The following is a 22,063-nucleotide window of genomic DNA, read 5'->3' as shown; positions in this document are numbered from 1 at the left end:
AGACATCCACACCACTGAGCCAAAATAATACTTACCCATCTTTCAAATTGGTGGATGCAGTAAAGGCATCGGAAGATGGACACTGTGTGTTCCACTTGGTGCCAATGCTGTACAATTTTTTCTACTGATGCATTGGCTCTGAGCATTTTGGACACAGCCCTGCAGAAAGGGTGCTGTAGAGTCACACCACTACTGCAGGTACAATTTACAAAGAGAGATTGTGCCTCAGGAACACCATTAGTTTGGTGTACCAGCCCCATTCTGTGGGGTGGTGCAGGGAGAGTCCTGCATGGCTCTGCCTCATCACCATCTCCTTTGGGGTGATAACTTTTACAGGGACAGCAGATGGTGAGCAATCCTTGTAGACAGGCTGCTGTTTTGACTAGCCACTGTGTGGATCATGCAAAGGGGTGAGGGGGGGGGATAGGAGGAGAAGACTCCTTAGGTCCCCGCTCCCTCGTTGTGCCCATGCAAGGGTTGCTCATAACCTGGCTCGTAGGAGGGTCAACAACTTGCCCTGCCATCCTGGTCACTCCACAGTGGGCAGTCCCATACACCCTGTGGCTTAAGCCATAGGGTGAACTGCTTTGAGGACTAAGGGGGGGAAGGGGGTTTCTGGGGCTGGGAGGAAGGCAGGTGGATCTGCCAGAGGTTTTCTCTTCCAGTGGGCCAGAGAAGGCAGGAGACAGGGAGACCTTCTCTATGGGGTTTCTGCACCTGCCCCATAGAAGCTGATCCCGAAGGGCAGCCCCGCCACTGAGTTAGAGAGGAGGGTTAACAGCCACCCCCGAGCACGGGGAGCCGACTCTCGCTTCAATCGCCCCGGGACTCCACGGTGCCCTCGGGGGCTCCCTTCTGCTCCACAGTCCCACCGTAGCTCATCCCAGCGGGCTCCGCCGCAAGGAACCTGCTCGGCCGCGCTATCGCCTCCCCGCTGCCCGGCTCGCCTCCCGGAGCCAGGGCCCCCGAGCCGGCGCCTCCCGCACCTTGGCCGTGCACCTGTGAGCGAGCGGCGGTCCCGCCCCACAGCCGGGGCAGGCCGCGGCCAGAAGGGGAGGAGAAGGCGGCGGAAGGGAGGTGGCGGGCGGCTTCTCATTGGCCGCGCGGCGGAGCCCCGCTCCCCAGCCCTGCGCTGCTCCCACGAGCAGGTTGGCGCCGCGTCCCAGTTCCTGCCAGCGAGCCCCCGGCGGCGGCAGTGAGTGGCGCTGGGCGGGCGGGTTCTCCCGGCGCTGCGGGCTCTGCGGCCGCGTCCCCTCCCCCTGCCGCACCACGAGTGGGGTGGGAGGGGGGCTCCCCCTCGGGCAGCGCTGCCGGCTGGGCGCTGTGCAAAGGCCGAGGCTCCTGCCGCTAGACGCAAGCGGCGGCGTCCCCCGCCCGGGAATCAGGTGCGTTGGAGGCTCGCGGGGATGCCCGGAGTCCCCGCCGCCTGGGCGGGTTCGCCCCTCGCCTTTGCTAGCCTGGCGCGTACGGAGGCGCGGGAGCCCCGGCGGCTCCGCCTGGCAGCACGTCCTGGTTGGCCGGGTAACGGAGGGGGAGTCACTGAGGAATGTGGCGGCCGTGCGGCGGGGAAGTGCCGGCCCGGGAGCAGCTGGGTGCCGCGGCTCAGGGGGAGAAGCAGCGGGCAGAGCCGAGGAGCTGCCGGCGGCTTTTCTCCTTCTGGCTCCTGCCCATGTGTCTGCCGCACAGCCGGGGCTTGGGAGGCGCGGTTCGTAGGTTTCCTTCCTCAGCTCCGCCCGGGGGGAGTGCGGGAGAGGACGCGGGGCTTGGCCCCTTCTGGTTTGCGCGGAGCAGAGCGAGGGATTCAGGGCCACAGGCGCTTTGCGATTAATCCCTTAAATCCCCGTGGGGATTTGTGTGTAAGCTTAGCTGGGAGATTTGCTACTGTCAGTCTGCGTGTGTGATATGCACCACCCCACACAGCCCTCTTACAAACCCAGGCGCTCACCTACCTCTCCTCTCTCCAGGGCGCACAGTAGTGTACGAAGTGTCATTGGCTACTACAGAGATGTGGTGATGAGCTGGAAGGAAAAGGTGCTGAAGTCGGCTGGGTTTTTCTGAAGGGTGACAGCTATCATGACTGTCTTCAGGCAGGAGAACCTGGATGATTATTATGAGACTGGAGAAGAACTTGGCAGGTACAGTAGGCGCTGAAAGAATGTACAGTGTGTTTGTGAATGACTATCAAGCTGGCCAATAACAATCAGAAATTGTGAAAGGAATCTCCCAATTGATAGCCCTATTAATAGTATTATAATATTGGGGAGGGGGGACTTGTGTATGAGGCTTGGTCCAAGCTTTTTAGTTACATCACTCAGGCTGTGAAAACATTTGCACCTTGTGCAATGTACGGGTAGTTAGGTCAGCCTACCCCCCTATATAGACTTGACTAGATCAACGGAAGAATTTTTCCAGTTACCTAGCTTGTGCTTTCAGAGAGGTAGTTTACCCACAATGACAGAAAAACCCCTTCCATCAATGTGGGGAGTGTCTACACTATGGCGCTACAGTGGCACAGCTGCAGAGCCATAGGTGTGCCAGTGTAGTGGCTGTAGGGTAGACATACCCTGAGTGTGAATACAGTAAAATGAGGTGATCATACAACACAGGTTAAGGGACTCCAAATGGTACTGGTAGTACTTCCATGTCATATAGAAATTCATTATTATGGACTAAAGCAAAATGTATTGACCTAGGTCTAGAGAATGCATGCAGATTTAATTTCTTGTTCCTATACATAGTCATGTTGTCCCATCTTATTTCCTTTAAGATACAGTGTGTTCTAGTAGGTATAATTCAAATAAGGAATGTGACTTTAAACAATCATATGTTGCTGTCTTAAATAATTCAAATGAATAGGAATTTAGAACTTGATAATTGCTAATTTAATAACTTCTAACTTCGTATTTATATATCTAACAGTCTGTATGTATATGTGTGAGATTTTAAATAGGGATCTCAAATAATTTTGTGTTGTGCTTTGACTTATGTTAGTCAAACAGGTAACTTAAATTGCAATATATTGTTTGTATATAGAGAGAAATACACTTCGCATTTTAGAAGCTCTGTATATCTGTCATGTGATCTTTAATTATTTTACTAAAATCAAAATGGCACTCTGCATATAAAGATATGAGAGAATCCATCTAATTTTTTTAACTGTTGTCTGTTTAATGAAAGTGGAAAAAAGTCAGATCAGGAGACTTATAGTAGTTAAGAGCTGTAGGTTTAACACTATCCATATAAAGCCTATTTGTTGAAAGCTACTAAATGCATGACTTCTGCCACAGCTTTTCGATAGCAAGCCCAAACCATTGGCTAGTGTTTGTAGTGTTCTTTGGCTTTTAAGAGCCTTCAGCTTAATGTTAAATGAAGTCAGTTGTGTGTGGGTTCTTTTTGTGTTTTTGACTTTTGTGAACTGCAGGATTTATTTTTTTTAAACAGTTTGTTGTTAATGGCCCAGTGAATCTGGAGTAAATATTGTCTAATTTTAGTATAAAAATATTAACAACTTAAATGTTAAATTTTGCAAGGGACATAACTTAACCTGGTTATGTCAATGTGAATACACATGTACTCTGTATGCACAAACAAAAATGTTCAGTTAGGTAGTGCTAACAATTTTTGAAAAGTATATTGAACCTCATGCTGCAGGATTTAAACCAATCGCTAACTATTAGGGACCAGGATGAAACCTAATCTGGGACAGAAATGATCCCACAGCTGCTTACTGGGGGGATACACCTTCCTCAGAAGCATCTAATGCTGGCCACTAGATTGGTAACTGAACTAGATTAGACCTTGGGTCTGATCCAGGCTGGCAATTCTCGTGTTCTTAACATCAGCCTTTTTCTTATGGCACTGCGGTAGAAAATACAGTGAACTCCTTTTAAGTTAACTTTTAGCTAGATCATCTTATCTAGTTTAAAACCTTGCTGAATTGTCACAGACAGCAGAGACACATTAATTCAATTTTTGCATAAAATTCTTTGTAGCAAGTTTTTTTTCATGTATATGTATGTATGTGTGTGTGTGTGTGTGTGTATATATATATATATATATATTATATATAAATTTTTAAAAAGAACAAATCTGTTTAATTCATTCTATTGTATGCACGAGAGCTTGGCCATATTACATTAATAGAAATACCTTTTATGTTAAAAGGCATAAAAATGTTCTCTTATGTGAGGCTAAACCATGCACTTTTGATAAGTTAAGTGTGTGTGGTCTAGATATTATGTGTGGCCTGAATTAAGTCACTTGACTTGATTCCTGTGGTTTTTGGCAAGAACATGTGAACTATTCTGGCATTGAGCTGTAACCATCAGGGCTAGTAAAAATAAGACATTAATTCAATGGGTGTAGCATGGACTAGTTTAATTTATAAACTTCACATACTGGAATTTACATAGTCACAGTAAATATTAAACACCACAATAAAACCTCCTAGAACTCCTAGATTTCTATCAGGTTTTTGTTGAAAAGGTTTTTCAGGGACAAAGCAAGGTCTAACTGCCAATCAAGGGAAGTTTTATGGTCCAGGTAAATATGCAGTTCTCCTTGCATTTACTTTAAAGGGAAACTCTGAGCATAAAATCTGGTCCCAAATACAGATTATTTTGTACAAAATTTAAGACAAAGATAATATTTCTAGGACTTTTTTTAATTCCCAGGGAAATTATTATACACCTCTACCTCGATATAACGCTGTCCTTGAGTGCCAAAAAATCTTACTGGGTTATAAGTGAAACCGTGTTGTATTGAACTTGCTTTGATTCATCGAAGTGCGCAGCCTTGCCCTGCCAGAGCACTGCTTTACCATGTTATAGCCAAATTCGTGTTATATCGGGTGGCGTTATATCGAGGTAGCAGTGTATTTTAAAATAAACTTTCCTTACAGTACTTGGAAACCAAACATTGCAGCTTGAGTATCCAGAAGTGAAACTAATTTTCTTTCTTTTTTGTTCAAGCAGAGAGAAATGCAAAATGTTAATAGCATAAATAGTTTTTAAAAAAGCAGTTATTAAGATGCTACTAATTAGGTACTTTAATTTGTTTACAAAATAAATTGGACATTGTCCATTTTTATCTGCTTTTCAGCTATGTATTGCATACTGCCACCAACTTTTCTGTATGTAAATGATTAGCATTCAGTCTACCTGCATTCATACTTTAAGAATTAGAGGATTACATTTTTAAAAATTAATTTGAGAGTAACATAAACTAAATGCAATAAAACAGGATTGGTTGAAGGAACATCATCAGATGTTAGGACTTCTGTGCAAAAACTTCAACTATATTTGTTTACATAAAAACATACTTATGGTCAAACTAGACTAGAAGGTTTTGTGGTAGAGGATATAAAAGCACTGCAGCACTTTTGTTTAATAAGAAAATACATTTATTATTTAGATGGGCCAAAACAAGAATTGATTGTCTAATACTTTGTCTAATACCCAGACCTATACTACTTTCAGTGTTGCCAACTCTTCTATCTTTTTAATCATGAGTCTCTAGATTGTTGGTATTTCTGCTTATAATGCTGGTTTCTGGAGTTATGTGAGAAGCTCAGCTTTTTTTTTTTTTTTTAAATAAGATTTCAGCCCTCATGGTTGCAAATAAAAACTTGCAAATGTGAATTCTAAAGGCTCAAAAAACAGAAGGCAAATACAAATGATCCCATTTTTATTATTTTTAAACCAATATGACTGGGGCCTGACTCATAGTTTAACACTGGGGGTTGGCAGTGCTGGAGGCTGTAGTCTTGCAAAGCCACCCCGTTTCTCCCCTTATTTAGAGGTAGTGTGTGTGGCAGTCACAAATAAGGTAGGTGAATGAATGCACTAATTTTAATAGTTCAAGTGGAATATGGTGTGCTTATTTGTATGGATCATAAAGTACCTCTAACTCCTTTTGAGAAGGCACTGTACCGACGCCCTCGGGTTCATTGAATGAGTTTCAAATTAAGGACTCTTTCAGTGTTCTATTTTTACTTGTAAAATACTTTGATTCTTCCTTTTTATCATATAGTTATTGTCAGAAGTATTACAAAATAAAAATTGTGGTACTATTTTAATGAGGAAGATCCATTAAAAATGTATTGCTAAATGCATTGCATAGGTTAAACCTCCTTTATTAGTTTCAATTTAAAACCATCTTGGCTTGTCATAAAATCCATAGATGTTTTAAGCTAATGTAAGGAATAGCAATATGCCCTGGTGGAAGAAACACTTCTTAGTTTGTTTACTACTGACCACAGTGCCTTTACCCAAGAATAGTAAACTTGCTTCATCATCCTACTGGTGTATTTTTATCCGGGGGAGGCATTCAAATAAAGGACCCCAGAAGTATTGATACTTATGGGATCCCCTGTAATTGTCTCAGTTGTATATGTTTTATTCCTGTGCGTGTTGGCTAATCTGGTATTATCCTAAGCGTGTGTACATGTGTACAACAATCTTGGGAGACGTCCAGATCAAATATTATTTTTATCAGAAACTTCTATTAAAAAATCTCTGCTCTCAGTTGTTGCAAATATTGCATTACCTATACAAAAGTTTTTTCTCTAATACAAATTTAAGAAGCTTGCTTATGACATCTGTATAAGGGATAAGCAACATAGTAATCAATCATCTAACCATGACATTTCATAAGGCTGATGCAGATTCAGTTCTGGTCAGGATGCAGATTATTGTGAAAGAGCAACAAATTTACTGAAGCTTTTCTGTTCGTTTAAATTCTGCCTGCAGTTGCAAGCTGTGTGACCATGCATTTTAAATACTCTTCTATAGTGTCTTTACTTTTATCCAGTTGCAATGCTTTTGTTGGTGTATGAGTTGGCCACATTATTGCGTGCTTACTATGAGATTATTTTTTTTAGTACTGCTGATCAAACTTTAATAATGGACTTATCAAAATGTGTTTGCCTCCATAAAAATAGGCTTGTCTTTGCTGATGGAAGTTGTTTCAATACCAGAGGTATTGCTTAATTAATTATAGTGACAATTTACCAAAACAAGAATACAGCTATAGCTACATCCCTATTTACCTAAATTGGGTGTGATTTGGTGCATTGTCCTATAATGACTTTTTCTGCAGCTTGTTTTTATTATTTTTGTGAAATCCCCAAAAAAGCTACACTATGTCTGCACTACAGCTTATGTTGGCATAATTTATGTCACTCAGGTGTGACCACCCTCCACCGAGCGACATAAGTTACATCGATATAAGTGCCAGTGTGGACAGCGCTATGTCAGCGGGAGAGCTTCTCCCGCTGACATATTTACTGCCTCTCTCAGAGGTGGTTTTATTATGCCAATGGGAGAGCTCTCTCCCGTCATTGTAGAGCATCTTCACCACGCACTCTGCAGTGCTGTATGTGTAGACAAGCCCTTAGATTGTTACAATGTCACTTCTTTTTCTAGAGTAGAGAGAGAAACTGCATTGGTATTGCGATATGTTAAAAAAAAAACTGACTAAGATTTAATTCATAAGACTTCATAGTTGTCAAACACGAATTTGTGAATACTCCTTGTGCATGAAGGTTTTTTTTATCCCAATCATTTTTAAAATAAAACAAATTTTTTAAAAAGTAATAGGATTAAAGTTATAAAGTGACAGGTGCTTAATAAGCATCTACTAGGAAATGCCCCTCCTCCCCGGTAAGGTAAATAAAATATACTTTTAAATCAAGTAACTGCCTGTTACATTTAGGGGGGAAAAGACTGGAGAAAAACAGTGTATCATTCTAATAATTAAATGTACAAACCAAGAATTCTTGGCTGGTCAGAAAAAAGAAATAGTTTAGATTTAAAGCTCCCAAGAAGGTATGGGTGTGATTCAGATATGTGCTGAGTGTCTGCCCGTCTCATTGACGTCAGTTAGAGTTGTCTGTCCTTGATGTGTCTGAAAATCAGGCTATATGTGCTCATTGGTTCGTGAAATGAGGAGGAATTGCCACTGACAGTTGCTATTTTTAATTTACCCAAGATGTCTGATAAACTTCACTATAGTCACTGATGAATTATCTATATCCTTATCTTCAGTCTGCTACATGATGAAAGAGAGAACAAGTAATTGTCTATTTATCGTGGTGTTTTGTTTGCACATCTGGACCTTGTCTACACTAGAACTTACTTCAGTATAACCACATCCCTATGTGAATAATCCACACCCCTGAGTGATATAAATTATACCGAGCTAAGCAGTGGTGTAGACAGCACTCTCCCATCGACATAGCTACTGCCTCTCGTGGAGTAATTAAACCAACAGCTTAGAGCATCGTAGCTAGAAGCGCTACAGTGGTGCAGCTGCATCAGTGCAGAGTGCCACTGTAGCACTATTAGTGTAGAGGTAGCCTAAGAAGACACTATTTTATCTCTTTGTATTCAGTAATGTGAGCAAATAGTCTTTCTGGAGACAGTGTGAAAACAAATGTTTGCTGTGATGTTAGTTTGCTTGTTACAAGTAGGCAAATATCTCCTTTAGTGATACATATTTTGTGCAAATCTTCAAAAATATTCCTCTCTAAAAATGCAAAGAATGTCCATCTCCTAAGTATCGGTTTATTGTAACTACACCGCTACCCCCAATATAACACGGTCGTGGGGAGCCAAAAATCCCTACCGTGTTGTAAGTGCAACGCCGTTATATCGGGGTAGAGGCAGCAGGGCTCCAGCGGTGATTTAATGGGCCCCGGCTCCCCGCAGCAGCCGGAGCCCTGGACCCTTTAAAACGCCGCCGGAGCCCCACAGCTACCATGCTATATGCAAACCCATGTTATATCGGGTCGCGTTATAGCGGGTTAGCGGTGTATATTGCATTCTCTTATTCGGAACATGGTGAATGGATATTTGAACAGATTAAGCTTTGCTAGTAAATAGAGTTTGACCTTCAGTGATGGTTTTGAGAATTGGAAACTTACATTCTTCTTAACAGGTTGATGTACTGAAACTGTGCAGGCAATGTCATTTATTTTCCCTCTAGAAATTTGTAACATCTGATATTCCTTTGAGAAATTTGCTTTTTCCCTTCAAAGCTGTCAGGCTTATCTTAATTGCATAGTAATAGTACTAGCTCAAAAATTTTGTGCCAAAGGGATTTTTTTTAAATATTTAGTTATAATGTAACTGTGATCTAGATTAAAAGGTAGTTTGAAAAAACGCTAAGTTAATTTAGACATAAAAAGGAGAAATGTGAGAGATGATGTAGGAAGGCTACAAAATAACATTATATATAAAGTCTTAAATTTTTAGCTATGAGTAATTACCCTTCTGAGTTCTCCTGCAGTGTAATCTTTTTGTAGCCTCTCTCTGGTTACGTATTAAGTGATACATAAGTATGTACCAACCTTAAAAATATCTGTGGCCAAAATGGTTAAATCCAGAAGTCACAGAATATGTCTATATGTGCAAGTAATAGTAAGCATCTTAGTAGTACTTACATAACTTAAACATCAGTAGAATGCTCTATTTCTGTGGGATAATTCTTGTAGTAATACAACTGTTGTCTGCTAGTACTGTTGTATTACCATAAATTGAATGATATCTGGGAATTCTAAGAAAGAAGTCTATAAATACTTTAGCAATGAAATAGGTGTTAATTATAGTAAAAGGTTTTAGCTTTTCTTTAATGCCTTTTAAGGTTCTAAACTCAAGTTACAGCATAGAACCTTTCAGATGCTTTTGTATACAAATATTGTTCACATAATCAACCTTCTGAGAAGGTGTCATCACTCAGAAGAAATGGCTGAGCAAGGGAAAGACCCGCTCCTCCTGCTATCGATTGGGCCTTGTAGTTGTGGGAGTGGGGGGGAAATCTCTGTATAATCTTGAGATCATGGTGGCAAGGGAATGGAAGAGTCCTTTGTGTGTTACCGTCCCCATCCCTCTGAGCTGTGTCTTGAAATGCATTCTTCTTCAAAAGTGAATAATAAACTGTGTAGTAGATGTGAGCTGTTGATATCTGAATTAGACTGTCAACATACAGTACTACTGGTTGATAATCTGTTACCTTATAAAATGTGTTGAAGTATAGCTATGGGGGAGGGATAGCTCAGTGGTTTGAGCATTGGCCTGCTAAACCCAGCATTGTGAGTTCAGTCCTTGAGGGGGCCATTTAGGGATTTGGGGATTGGTCCTGCTTTGAGCAGGGGGTTGGACTAGATGATCTCTTGAGGTCCCTTCCAACCCTAATAATCTATGATTCTATGAAAGGCACAAGAGGTGCAGAGCATTTTCAGAAATAATTGCTTGGTGGTGCTGTTTAGTTTATTTCTCACAGAAGAAAAAAATCTGCTTTATTGGTCTGTTATTACGCAGTGTAATTAAAACCACAGCATACGGCTTATTCTACCACTTCATTTTAAATATGTGAACCTTTGCAAATATAAACTTTTCAGGGAGCGGATAACAGTGTCTTTGAATTATTTTTCTTGGTTTGGCTCCATGAAGTACAATCAGTGCAGGAACTGGTGTGTTAGTAACGCACTGGCACTTTCATTAATTTGTATTTTTAAGGATCCATATCTCTCCTTGCAGATGCTCAAGGATGTAATTTCTTTTGCTTATGCAGCACATACTGAACAGATTTTTTTCTGGCTTGGTTAGGCATCCAAGCAAACTTGCAAAAACTGTGTATGCTACCAGTGAGGGATGTGAATTCAGGCAGTTCTTCTCTTATGAGGGAAGGAGAAACTGGAAACAGTTACATGGAAACTCTCTCAAATTGCAATCAGGATTAGATTATGGGTTTGCCATATGGTGCAATATGTTAGCTTTTACTTAACACCTGTTTATAAGTGGAGGAGGGCTAAGAAGAGGGTGGCAGAAGAAATATAAATATTACAGTCTTAAGGCCAGTTGTGTTCTTTTGCTTATCTTCATTGTGCATGTAGATCCATTGATTTCCCTGGGGCTGTTTATGTGAATAAGGCGAGCAGAATTTAGTCTTTGCAGTGCAGGTTTTATTGCACGCTAGAATCTGCAGCCTGGCCCTGAACCCCACCATCAATAGGGACTCCATGGAAGGGAGGAGGATGCTGTTCTTCAACAGACAGAGCCTCCAATCCCATAGCAGCCAAATGGACTGGCTTTGTTTTTTGTTTTGTTGGCTGGTTGAATTAACTTGTTACCTGTGTGTGGTTTTTTGTTTTTCCCCCTCCCTCCCCCTCTTGTTGGTCAACGTTATGTAGTTGGGAGCCTAATTAATTGTTAAGGTGCCTAGAGCTCTTGTGTGCATGTTTATTGTTTAAATCTAAATAAATATTTTCTAAAGTGTGCTAAACATGGTTAAAACATGTAGGAAGGGGAAGTCTTTACCCTGAAGAGCTTACAGTCTAAAGGCTAGGACCTGAAATTCTTAGGCCTGTGGGTAATGTGACTTGTGTAGAGGCACTGAACTCAAAGAACAACTGTTTGCAGGAGAAAGGCCTTAGAAGGAAAATGTTTGCTTCAGGCAATAATCTTCAATTGCAAGAGCAACAAGAATTTTTAATTTAGCCTTTAACTAAAAAATATACTGTAAAATGATAGGATAAAACCCAGTTCTTAAATTTAAGACTGTCCTGGGTTTCATTTAATCAGTGCATAAGGTCTGTTTGTACACCTCCCTTGCTTAGTCAAATAGGGTTTGTGACACAGGGATAGTTTCTTTTAAGGAACTTAATTTTGCTATTACCTCAATAGGATAATATCCTATTCTGTTTCGACGTCAGTTGCAGCCATGTTATTTCACCCAATTTAGTGAAGTTGTTGTGTCTGACTTCATTCTGACTTCATACTGACTTCATCATTGGAGATGAGTTCTTGTTTTTTGTTTTTTTTTCCTAATTGCTATGGTGATGGAGTCTAATACCAAATCCTAAGTGTGAAACCATTTTTTTTAAATAGCTATTTTAATGCTTGTTAAAAGCACTTAATTTGAGCGTCGTGACACCTGCTGGAGGCCCAGGGATGTGTAGCTGCCAAATCGCCACTGCACCATATCCCCTCCTCACTTTTTTTACACAAGCACACACACAGTGGACATGTTGGAATGGCGGTTAATACTGCTTCTTGGAGCCTTAACTCCCATAGTATGGCAGTATATCCCTGGACATGTCTTGCATTTCATCCCTCCCTGGGAGTTGGGCCATCCGTACAGATTTTTATGGGGATGGAATGGGGCTTCCTGCAGGCTCCCAGGAACAAGAGAGCATACCAAGGGAAGGCAACTCTATGTTGCTGCTTTCTGGGCTTTTCTCTGCTGTTCTTCTGTGTTTCTCTCCATGCGTCACAGCAGATGGAGGTATAGGGAGCTGGATCATTATACTATTTCTTTATGCATGTAGTCAGTGCACTAGTTGTTGTGTTAACAAAGTAGCTAAACCATTCCAAAACAGCATGTATAAAGATGTTTTTCTTCCTCCTCGTTCCTGTCCCTTTAGAAGTGTAGTATTCACATCACTTTCCGTGCCAATGATGAGTAAGTTGGTGTTAACTCCTGGCCAAAGCTACCATGTCTGCCTGCTGTCCTAAGTAAATTGTGTGAATGTTTTGGTGGTTGTGGCCAATTAGAGACCGTATAAAAGAAGTGCTCTGAAATGGCAGATAAAATCTGAGTGTGGGGTTAGCTCTGGATACTCAGAGCCATGACTGAACAGTCTGAGTATGTTTTCCAGGTCAGAGCAGCTGGAGGATAGCTAGACAAGGATTCCTTCATATGGGGATTGGGGAGTAATTAAGGATAAACAAAAAAAAATCCCAAACTGGTCATATTCATCTGTCAATGAGCATTCTGTAAATAAAGACCTAATGAGTGGAAGAGCCAGACAATTAGTTGGCTGTAATTAACGGCTCATAAATACATAACTTATGCAGGAAAGTTGCTAATATAGTAGGCATTCTGTGTGGGATTTGTGACAAATTAACTATGCCTTGTTTACAATTTTTTTTTATATTCCATATAGGTGATTTCTTTAAACCAAGAACAAAATATCTCTGACAGCAAAAATTTTCTGTTTCTTACAGTAGATTTTTTATGGGCCATTGTATTGTAAATTGTGTTGGTTGGTCAATTTGTTCTTGCATTTAGCATCATTACTAAGTGTCCGGAAAAAATACATTTACCGACTGATTACTTAGCAAGAGAGAAGTTTTCCATGGAGGAAAAAATGGGCCTAAGCCATCATTTTCTGCTCAGTATAAAAAACGTACTGTGGATCATAGTTTTCAGTGCTGCCCACAGGGTTGTGAATAGCAGATACATCTTGTTCGTTCTGCAAGTAGTGCAAAACTATCATCAGTTTCACTCTGTTACTGTTTGGGAAAGCTATGAGCGGTAGGCACACAAACCCCTGCACACCCATCTTTCACATCTACCTCTGGCTGGCGGGTCTAGTCCTCTGGCTAGTAAGTGACTGGTAAATTATTCAAGCTCTGTCATAAGTATTCATTCATTTTCCAGAGTTATTGAAGATTGACATAAAAATTTCTTAGAGAGTAATCTTAAGGAGACTCATCTTTAACCAAATTATGGTAACTTTTAATGGAGTCTCCTGACAGTATTAATGTGCAACAGAAATAAAATTCAAACCTGGTATAAACTGCACTTGTATTCTTGGTGTCTGTCCCCATGAAATGTGGAAACCCCAAAAGTGCTGTATAATCATTACAAGTATATTTATTACCATCCAACCAACCAGTAGATCCCAGGCTATCTATCTATCTATCTTTTTTTTTTTTTTTTTTTTAAGATAAAGGTTGGCTGGGGTGTGATTTGGAGGGGGCGGAATAAGAGAAAAGCTGCTCATTGTCCTGAAGTAGTGGGCAGTGCGAAAGTTATATAATAAGTGACCTGGTGCCCTAAATAGAATCCTCCTCCCCAGGTCATGGATCAAACAGCCATTCCAGAACTGATCCACTTCTGGACCCATTGTTATAAAAGTGACTTCTTGAGGGAGATTCTTACTGTGCCATTGCTTCCCTTTTCCAAAAACAAAACATCTTAAAAAGGGCGTAACAAATCTTCACCACAAGTTCCTGGTTGTGCCACTGGGTCTTCTGTTTTGAGTCAGATATGCTTCATGTGCACCCCCCCACACACACACTTTTTTGTTAACATGACACTTAAAAATTCAAAAAGGGAAATATTTCTATGGGATGTGAAGGGCTTATTTCTTTAATTCTGAATAATACAGAATACACACTTAGTAGATTGATGTGAACAAAGCACTCATTGAATAACAGTGTAAAGATTAAGGTTCAAATATACCACCTTATCTTTCTCTTTGCATGGTGCATTGCTTTCTTTATGTGATGACGTACTATAGCCCTGATCCTGCAAACACGTACACACACGCTTCATTTTACTACTCTGAGTAGTAGTAATAATAGTGCCTAGCTGTTACATAGTGCTTTTAATTTTGGGACTGCGCATGGTAGTAAAGTGGAGCATGTGTGTAAGCGTTTGCAGATTTGGGGCCCATTTCCCTAATATACATTTTTTCCTACACCCATAATGTTGTAAGAATGACATATTACATACTTACATTAAATTCATTATCAGAATGGTATCTAGAAGATAGAACTTCTCATACAAGATTATAATACAGCATGTACTGCTTTTTAAATTTTTTCATCATGTATTTACTAAGGGCCAGATCCAAAGCTCTTTGAAATTGATGGAACAGCTAAGCAGGATGTTTTCTCTTTTTTACACCAAGATGGTACATCTCTTAAAGACAACTTATGGTATTTCAATATGTTAGAAACGTTTCTTGAGGAAATAACTATAGAATGTTAATAGTGTAGGTAGTCTGATATTTCATGTTATTTTTTGTTGTATATGTGTAAGTCTTATTTCTGTTTCATGTGAGCTATCCCGAAACTGTATTAATAAAGTTTTAACATTACTCGTGCCAATTATTGGATGTATTTACTTTACAGTATTTTTAACTTCCCAAGTTAAACCTCTTAAATTGCTTTTTTCAATATACACATACAAATGTAGCTTTTGGTCAGTTTTAATTGTATTGCATTATAATAACCTTATTGTAAAATAGTAGGAGTGGAATTGGACCTGATGATAGTTATGTAAACTGCTGAAACACTTATGCAAGACTATATCCTTACTCGGCTCATGAAAGCCACAAATGAAGAAAGGGTTGAAAACCACTGGACTAAGCTCTTTTCCCTCATTGTTATAAAAGTGACTTCTTGAGGGAGATTCTTACTGTGCCATGCTCAAGCAAAGAAGTTCTTTAGCTGGTGAAGAGCATAAACTATAGATCCTTGCTAGAACATTGTATCCATGTTAACCTACCTTGTTTACTTTGGAGGGGGAAAAGGCGCTACCATGTTTTGTGTTGGCTGAATAGACTATAGTTGCATTATTACACCCATGATACTAAAATCCTCACAGATTGTTTCATAGATCTTAACAAGGACTAAACATCAAGCTAAGTTTGAAAAAAATCAATCTAGTAGTTATAAAGTTATCAGGAGTAATAAAATGCCATGTTTATACTGAAGGTGTCATTGCTAACTGAAACAAGAAGAAATTTTTCTACTGGGCAAGGTCACTGGCAAATATTTAAAGTCTTTTTTTAAGATTTCAAAAAAAGTCAAATAGCCTTCACAACTCACTAGTGACTGGCTAATTTTGATTGGAAGTTTAACCATTTTTAAATGATCTTCCCTCTTGGAGTGGGATGGGAAGCATGACCCTCGCATTATTAGTATTTATATTACTGTAGTGCCATGAGGCCCTAGGCACAGACCAGGACCCCATTATGCTAGGCAGTGTACAAAAGCAGAACAAAAAATGCTATTTGCCTCAAGGAGCTCACAATATAAGTATAAAACAAGAGACAACAGACAGATGGAGAAGTACAAGTAAACAATATTGACCGGCATGTAAGGCAATGGTATCAGCACACCAGTGGCTAGCGACTACTTGGGTTTTGCTCAAACGTTTTAAAAACAAAACAAAAATCTTATTAGGCGCAGAGCTCAAGAATGAAAAACTTGAGTTTGAAAAATGAGGTTAAAGTGTACCATCTCCTATGTGGGGGTTGACACACCTATTTGGAGTTGTGTATGACTGGCTTGATTGGGCACATGAGTTTGTGAACATTTGGACCTCAGTGTTTTCAGAAAGAGGAGTGACCTGACTATGTTGTTTGTAATAGAAATATAGTTGAATGGTTATTTATTTATAAGGGGTCATAAATGCCTTTTAATTGCTTATGCAGCTAATAGAAGTAGTCGGTCTGGTTCAGTTTGTTTACTGTGGCCCAGAAGTGTATGTGTGTGTTGTGTGTGTGTAGACTTGTTCCACTGATGTATCATGTCTCCTCTTTCTTCTCCCTGACTTCCACATACTATGTATTTGATAAATTCACTTACACAATAGGGTTCTGATACATTCCTCTTCCTTTCTCTTCCTCTTCCCCCGCTATTAAAATTTCAGAAGGCTTTGTTTTGCATTAGTTGGATGCTTATTAAGTTCTGTGGCACAGTGACTTTTGACACATGTATGAAGCAATAATAGCAGTTAGTAATTCAGGTTTGTTTTTAACACTATTTCACTAGGAGAATGGTGAAGCACTGGAATGGGTTATCTAGGGAGGTGGTGGAATCTCCACCACCTCTCCAAATCCTCTTAGAGGTTTTTAGGGCCCGGCTTGACAAAGCCCTGGCTGGGTTGATTTAGTTGGTGTTGGTCCTGCTTTGAGCAGGGGGTTGGACTAAATGACCTCCTGAGGTCTCTTCCAACCCTAATCTTCTATGGTTCTATGAAAGGACAAGGAGTAGGAAACCAATGGCCCTTCATTTGTGATTCATTAACTGCAGTTTTTCCTGGGAAAGATTTGCTGGTCAATAATTGATAAAATATTTAATATCACATTGCCTCTGTCTTAGATGAAGCTAGAAGAATGATTGCACAACTAAATAAATCCCTTTTTTAGTAGCAATAAGGAAATTTAACAAAATTGGTTAATCCTTCCGGCAACAATATGTTGTAAGTTCTTATATTTTGACTTTCCTCTTTTCTAAAATGTCATATTTATGTGCTTTTAAAGAGACATGCCCCAACTTGAAAGATCATGTATCTAGAGAGTGGAGAGATGAGAGGGAGAGAAAACTGCCTCTATTTCCTCTGTGCAGTTGACAGCCCTTGTGTGTATCTAGTTCCACTATGATGTTGATGATCACTTGCTCTTCCCATCTCATGTTCTGGTATGGTGACAGTACTCATGCCTAGAGTTCCTCAACCTCTGCAAGAGAGCCTTATACTCATAGTTGCAGCAGCAGATCTGAAACTGCAGGCAAGGCAGGTGTGTGGGGAGGAAGGAAAGCGTGGGCACCAGCATGTTTGGTGTTTCTCTTGGGGCCCACCGACTCTACCCTGATGGAAATACATTTATAAGCCTCAGAAGGGGAGCAGAAACCCATTTTTTAAAAATAGGTACACAAAGCATGCTCTATCTTATCAGACTATTTAATTTAATTAGTTTCATAAAATCAAGGTGTCCGTATCCCTTTGGTTTTGTTTTTCTGCTCTAAGCAGGGAAAAAAGCAAGTAGAAAATCTTACATCAGAACTATCCCCTCGGCAGGTCTCCGTTAAAAGGAGCTCTCATTTGCATTAAGTATATATATATATTTTTTTTGGTTAACAGAACATACTGTATATTTATCAGAACTATTTATTATCTCCAGTGCACTAAGCAATGCAATATACAGTAAAATGAAAACAGTGGCAGTGAATTTGAAAGCTCCACTTTTATAGAAAAAGTGTCTTATGCTTCTGTAAAATATTTGTTCAATTCATACACAATTCTTACTTTAATGTTAATTTTACATGAATGCCAGTTTCCTTGTGACACAAACATTTCTTTTTATCCAGAATGGTCTAGCAACAGTATAATTTTTCCTGATGGCAAAGGATTTTGTGTCTGAGAGTGAAAATAAATCCCTCTGTTCCCCTTTCCCTCTATCCTGGTGCACACATCTTATTTCTTGGCTTTCATCTGTCTTTAGCTAATTTTAAAGAGCATGATTTGTCCTAATTGTTTAGTAGAATCTGATCACGAAAAGATCTTGTATATATTTTTAGCTAAGCCTCTGGTCATCATTTCTTTAACAAGTCATGTGGTCTATTTGAAAAAAAAACTATTGTCTATTGAAAGACTACATTTGATAGGAGATCTGTGTGCAGCTACTGTCTATTAAGGGTCCAGTAGCTGTTAGACCCTCTCATTCTCTTGCACTTGCTGGGAATATCATTGTCAACACTTACCTCTCTGGACAGCATGTCTTTACACCACAGGACACTTTTTAAAAACCTTGGATCAGCAACTCAGTAAATGATTAGCATCTACTTCATTTTCCTTTGTGGTCACAATAAAAATTCCTGGAGGAGTTTCAATACAATATCCCTTAAAATACTTTAATATAAGGAGAGGAAAGATGGTGTCTGCTGTGAAATGCTCCACTGGACTTAAAAAATAAAAACAATCAAGCAAGGACCTAGTACAAGGCTCAAGTAATAGTAAATGGTTTCAAAAGGAAGGAAGTAAATGAAAAGCAGCATCTCTTGGTACTATGGACCCCTGCATCTTGTCTGAGTATTCGGTCTTGTCTGTAATACTGATAGACACCCTGTACATATTAATGACCTGGAAGATCAAGGCGTACAGATTTTTCAGCTCACATGTTAATTCTTCTAGTTTTATTTCAGCTCACATAAACCTAGGACAATCAACAAGGAGAAAGAGGAGAGTGAGCCCAGAGTGAGGGGAAGATGATGGCAAGCATCGCTGAAAAGTATTGGCCATGTTGTTTAGAAAACCCTTCAGTATGTGGGGGAGGGAAGAATTAATGGGCAATAATAAATATATAAGCAGGGTATCCTTCTGTGTGTGTGTGCGCGCGTGCGCGCATACACACGTTTGTAAATGGAGAAGCTGGAAAATGCGTTGCTCCCTTCAAAGGCTTGGGTACACTGGCTGGTGTAGGATCAGCAGTGATCCTACTTTCCATTTATGGATAAGGAGTTTTTTCATACTTATCTTTAAAAATATATGTGAAGTCAAAGACTTATTTGGAGCAGATTCCACATACATTACACCTTGTGTTCTTTGTTGCAATGAATGAGGGGCAAAGCTATGGAAATTGCTGAGGATCTAATTACATTTTGAGCTGTATATTAGTAGCATCCATGTAAGTCAAATCAAGAATTCTCTTTTCTGCTGTGGGAGGCAGATTGAAATAATTTGCTGTGTAAAGTTGTGTGTTTGGATACCTGTGCCAGGCACAAGCCTCAGTGAGTGAGGGTTGATTTTTCAGTTGGTTTACAAAAGAGATTGGCACTATGCAAATCCATTCATTACTAGAAGTGGCATTCTTCAAGTGTGACACATTTAAGAGTTATTAACATTGTGGAGAATAAATTGTAGCAAGAAAGATCATTAACTGTTGCTAGCTTGTGGCAGGCTTATTACATAAATAAATAAATGGGGAGCCAATGATTTTTCCTAGAGTATTGATTGAATATCCACAGTGGCAGACTATTTTTACCACCACGCAGCCCCTGCTGAGTTTAAAGCTGTATTGTGGTGGCACCTGTTAGTACTGCTGTAGCTGTGGGGGTTAGGCCTTGTTTGTCCTCCCCATTTTTGGGGGGGAAGGAAGGAGAAGAAAGGTATGTTCTGTCATTTCAAATCTTGTCCCAGAAAAAATTAGAATGCAAGCTGCTAAACTAAATTATTAATTTCGTATTAATGAACTATTTATATTCCTTTTTATGTTGGGTGGCAATTATTTAATAGTTAGCTATAACTTCTTTTAAATGGATTTGATACTGCCAGTTTGGGGTGGAGAGTTTGTTATCAATATTTCTGCATTTAAACAAAATACATGCTATGCCTGTGCAGCAGGTACATTTTTCTTTGTGTGTTCTCCCCTCTTCTCCCCCCCCCCCCCCCCCGTACCTACATTTCATAGTGTGAATTAACAGGCACAACAGAAGAAAGATAAGGCTAACTCTACACATCCTGATCTTGGAATGTCGTTGCTTAAGTTACGTGTATATTGTAAAGCCCACCTCCCTTCTGACTTTTTTTTTAATGGATTCAATGGACTCTGTGAGCACTCAGGCCATTAATGCCAGATTTACATAGTGTGTTTCTTGTTTAATTTTTGGGAAAAGGTTGAGACTTCCATCCCTGTCAGATTAAGTAATGCAGAGTCCTCTTTTTATTGTCTGATTTCCTTTTGGGGGCAACTCCTCAGCAGATCATTGAAATAAGTGATTGGTTATTCAGGCAGTTCAACTCCATAAACTCTTCTTTACTGAATTTGTAATTAATTTTTTAAGAGCTGTAGCAAAAAGAATGGGTATGAAGGGAGAATCTGATAGGATTAAAGGCATTGGCTGCTGTACAGCTCAGCCACCAAGGTCTTTCTTTTTCTTCTTCTTTTTACATCAAGGAAGAATAAAGGTAATTGGAGGCAGGGTTGGGGGTTAAACCAGTGTTAGTCTCTCCTTTCTCTTTTCAACACACACACACTCTCTCCCCCCCCCCCCGGCAGAGCCCAAATGTAGTGTTCAACAAAGGTTGCACTACCACCACCTCTTGCTTAATCTTAAACCCAAATACCCCAAGAGCAGAGTACAAGGGATGCTGTCTATGTGAAATGTAGTTAAGCCTGTCTGTAAGGCCATTACCTTTTCATCCTTCATACTCCTCCTTGAGACCCACTGTACTGAGATGCTTACAAGTAACTTAGCCAGCCATTAATGGCCAAGTAAAGGTGCAGCTGGGTATTGAGTGTATATATGCATGCGTACTCATTTATATAATTGCTGCAAAAAATGCAGCTAACAAGATGTGGGGGAGTGGTAATGAGAAGGGGAGAGAACTGAAGTGGCCCATATAAGATTCATGTTAATTGTCTGGATTACTCTGCTTGTTTATATCCTTCTCCCCCACCTGTAGTTGGTTAATGTTTTATATAGCATTTTGGATTCTGCTGTAATAAGTCAGTTTCATAGGATGAGTTAAATGTAGCTTCTGCCTCTGGGCCAACTACCAATTTTTATATAGTTAACAAGGATTAACTATAACCATATAGCACACTTTCAAACACAGCTGCCCTCTGTCTCTACTAGGTGGTACATTTACATTTCAGTGTTTGTTTCAACTTTCTGTAACACAAGGCATTGTTAGTGTTGCACCGAATCCCACCTCAAACATAGCATTTCTTATAACAGAAATGTGGCATCTTTGTCTCAAGCAGCAAGGACTAAATCTTGCTTTTTTTTTTTTTTTTTTTTTAAGGAGATTTGATCATAATCGTAATTCGGAGTTGCTAAGATTTTCTGAATTTTCATACTTTTTAAAATAAGAATTTAATTCAACCATTTACTGGGGGAGGAAGAATGCCATTTTCTAATCATCATGATGGAAGCAAATGGAATGGAGCTGTGAGTGACTGGTGCTGCCTGAAGTGCTGCTACTTGCCTTATTTGTAAGGGCTGCAGCTCCTCTGTGTTCCATGCTTGCACAAGGAGCACTTGTAGTCATTGTAAATGCCAAACCCAGTTTCTAAGCAAATTCGACATCTTTTGCTGATACACTTTAATGTATTAGATCTCCTGTTATCCTCCCCTGACATTGACTGACCCTGATTAGTTTCCTGTGGAAAAGGCATGACATAACAGGGTGAGTATAAGAAGCTGTCATAGTACACCCCAAAAACTGAACCAGGGACCAAATGATGTATGGCCTGGAGACTCCTAATATGGGTGGACAGAGGACTCTTGTCATTTTCCATTTTGAGACAACTATGGTGACCTCTCAAGCTCCCTTGGTATACATAGCACTCCTCTCTAATCCAGCCAAAGTGATCTTTCTTGACAGTTTCAGACCACATTACTCCACTGATTTCCCCTTGCCCAATGTATCAAGTTTAAACTGCTTGTATGTGCCTTCAAAAGTCCTGCACAATTCCTACGTCTTTCTTTTCTCTTCACATTTGTCCCTCCTTTTGTACTTTACCAGCTATATCTATATCTAT

The 22,063-nt window shown here is 40.0% G+C and overlaps 1 protein-coding gene across 2 annotated transcripts in view; it reads left to right on the top strand.

Annotated features, from left to right (window-relative positions):
* Positions 1-1,122: 1,122 nt before the first annotated feature.
* DAPK1 (death associated protein kinase 1) overlaps positions 1,123-22,063 on the top strand; it is a 129,744-nt gene continuing 108,803 nt past the window's right edge. The window contains exons 1-2 of one of the 2 annotated variants that reach the window (XM_045021935.1): positions 1,123-1,195; positions 1,965-2,135. In XM_045021935.1, the coding sequence (XP_044877870.1) occupies positions 2,074-2,135 (62 nt within the window). In that variant the 5' untranslated portion in view covers positions 1,123-1,195; positions 1,965-2,073. Of the gene's footprint in view, positions 1,196-1,370; positions 1,386-1,964; positions 2,136-22,063 lie in introns of those variants that run through there. The other variant, XM_045021934.1, reaches the window with a different exon arrangement.

Source organism: Mauremys mutica, chromosome 6 (genome assembly GCF_020497125.1).
Source record: "Mauremys mutica isolate MM-2020 ecotype Southern chromosome 6, ASM2049712v1, whole genome shotgun sequence".
NCBI lineage: Eukaryota > Metazoa > Chordata > Testudines > Geoemydidae > Mauremys > Mauremys mutica.
This window is presented reverse-complemented; position numbering and strand designations above follow the sequence as displayed.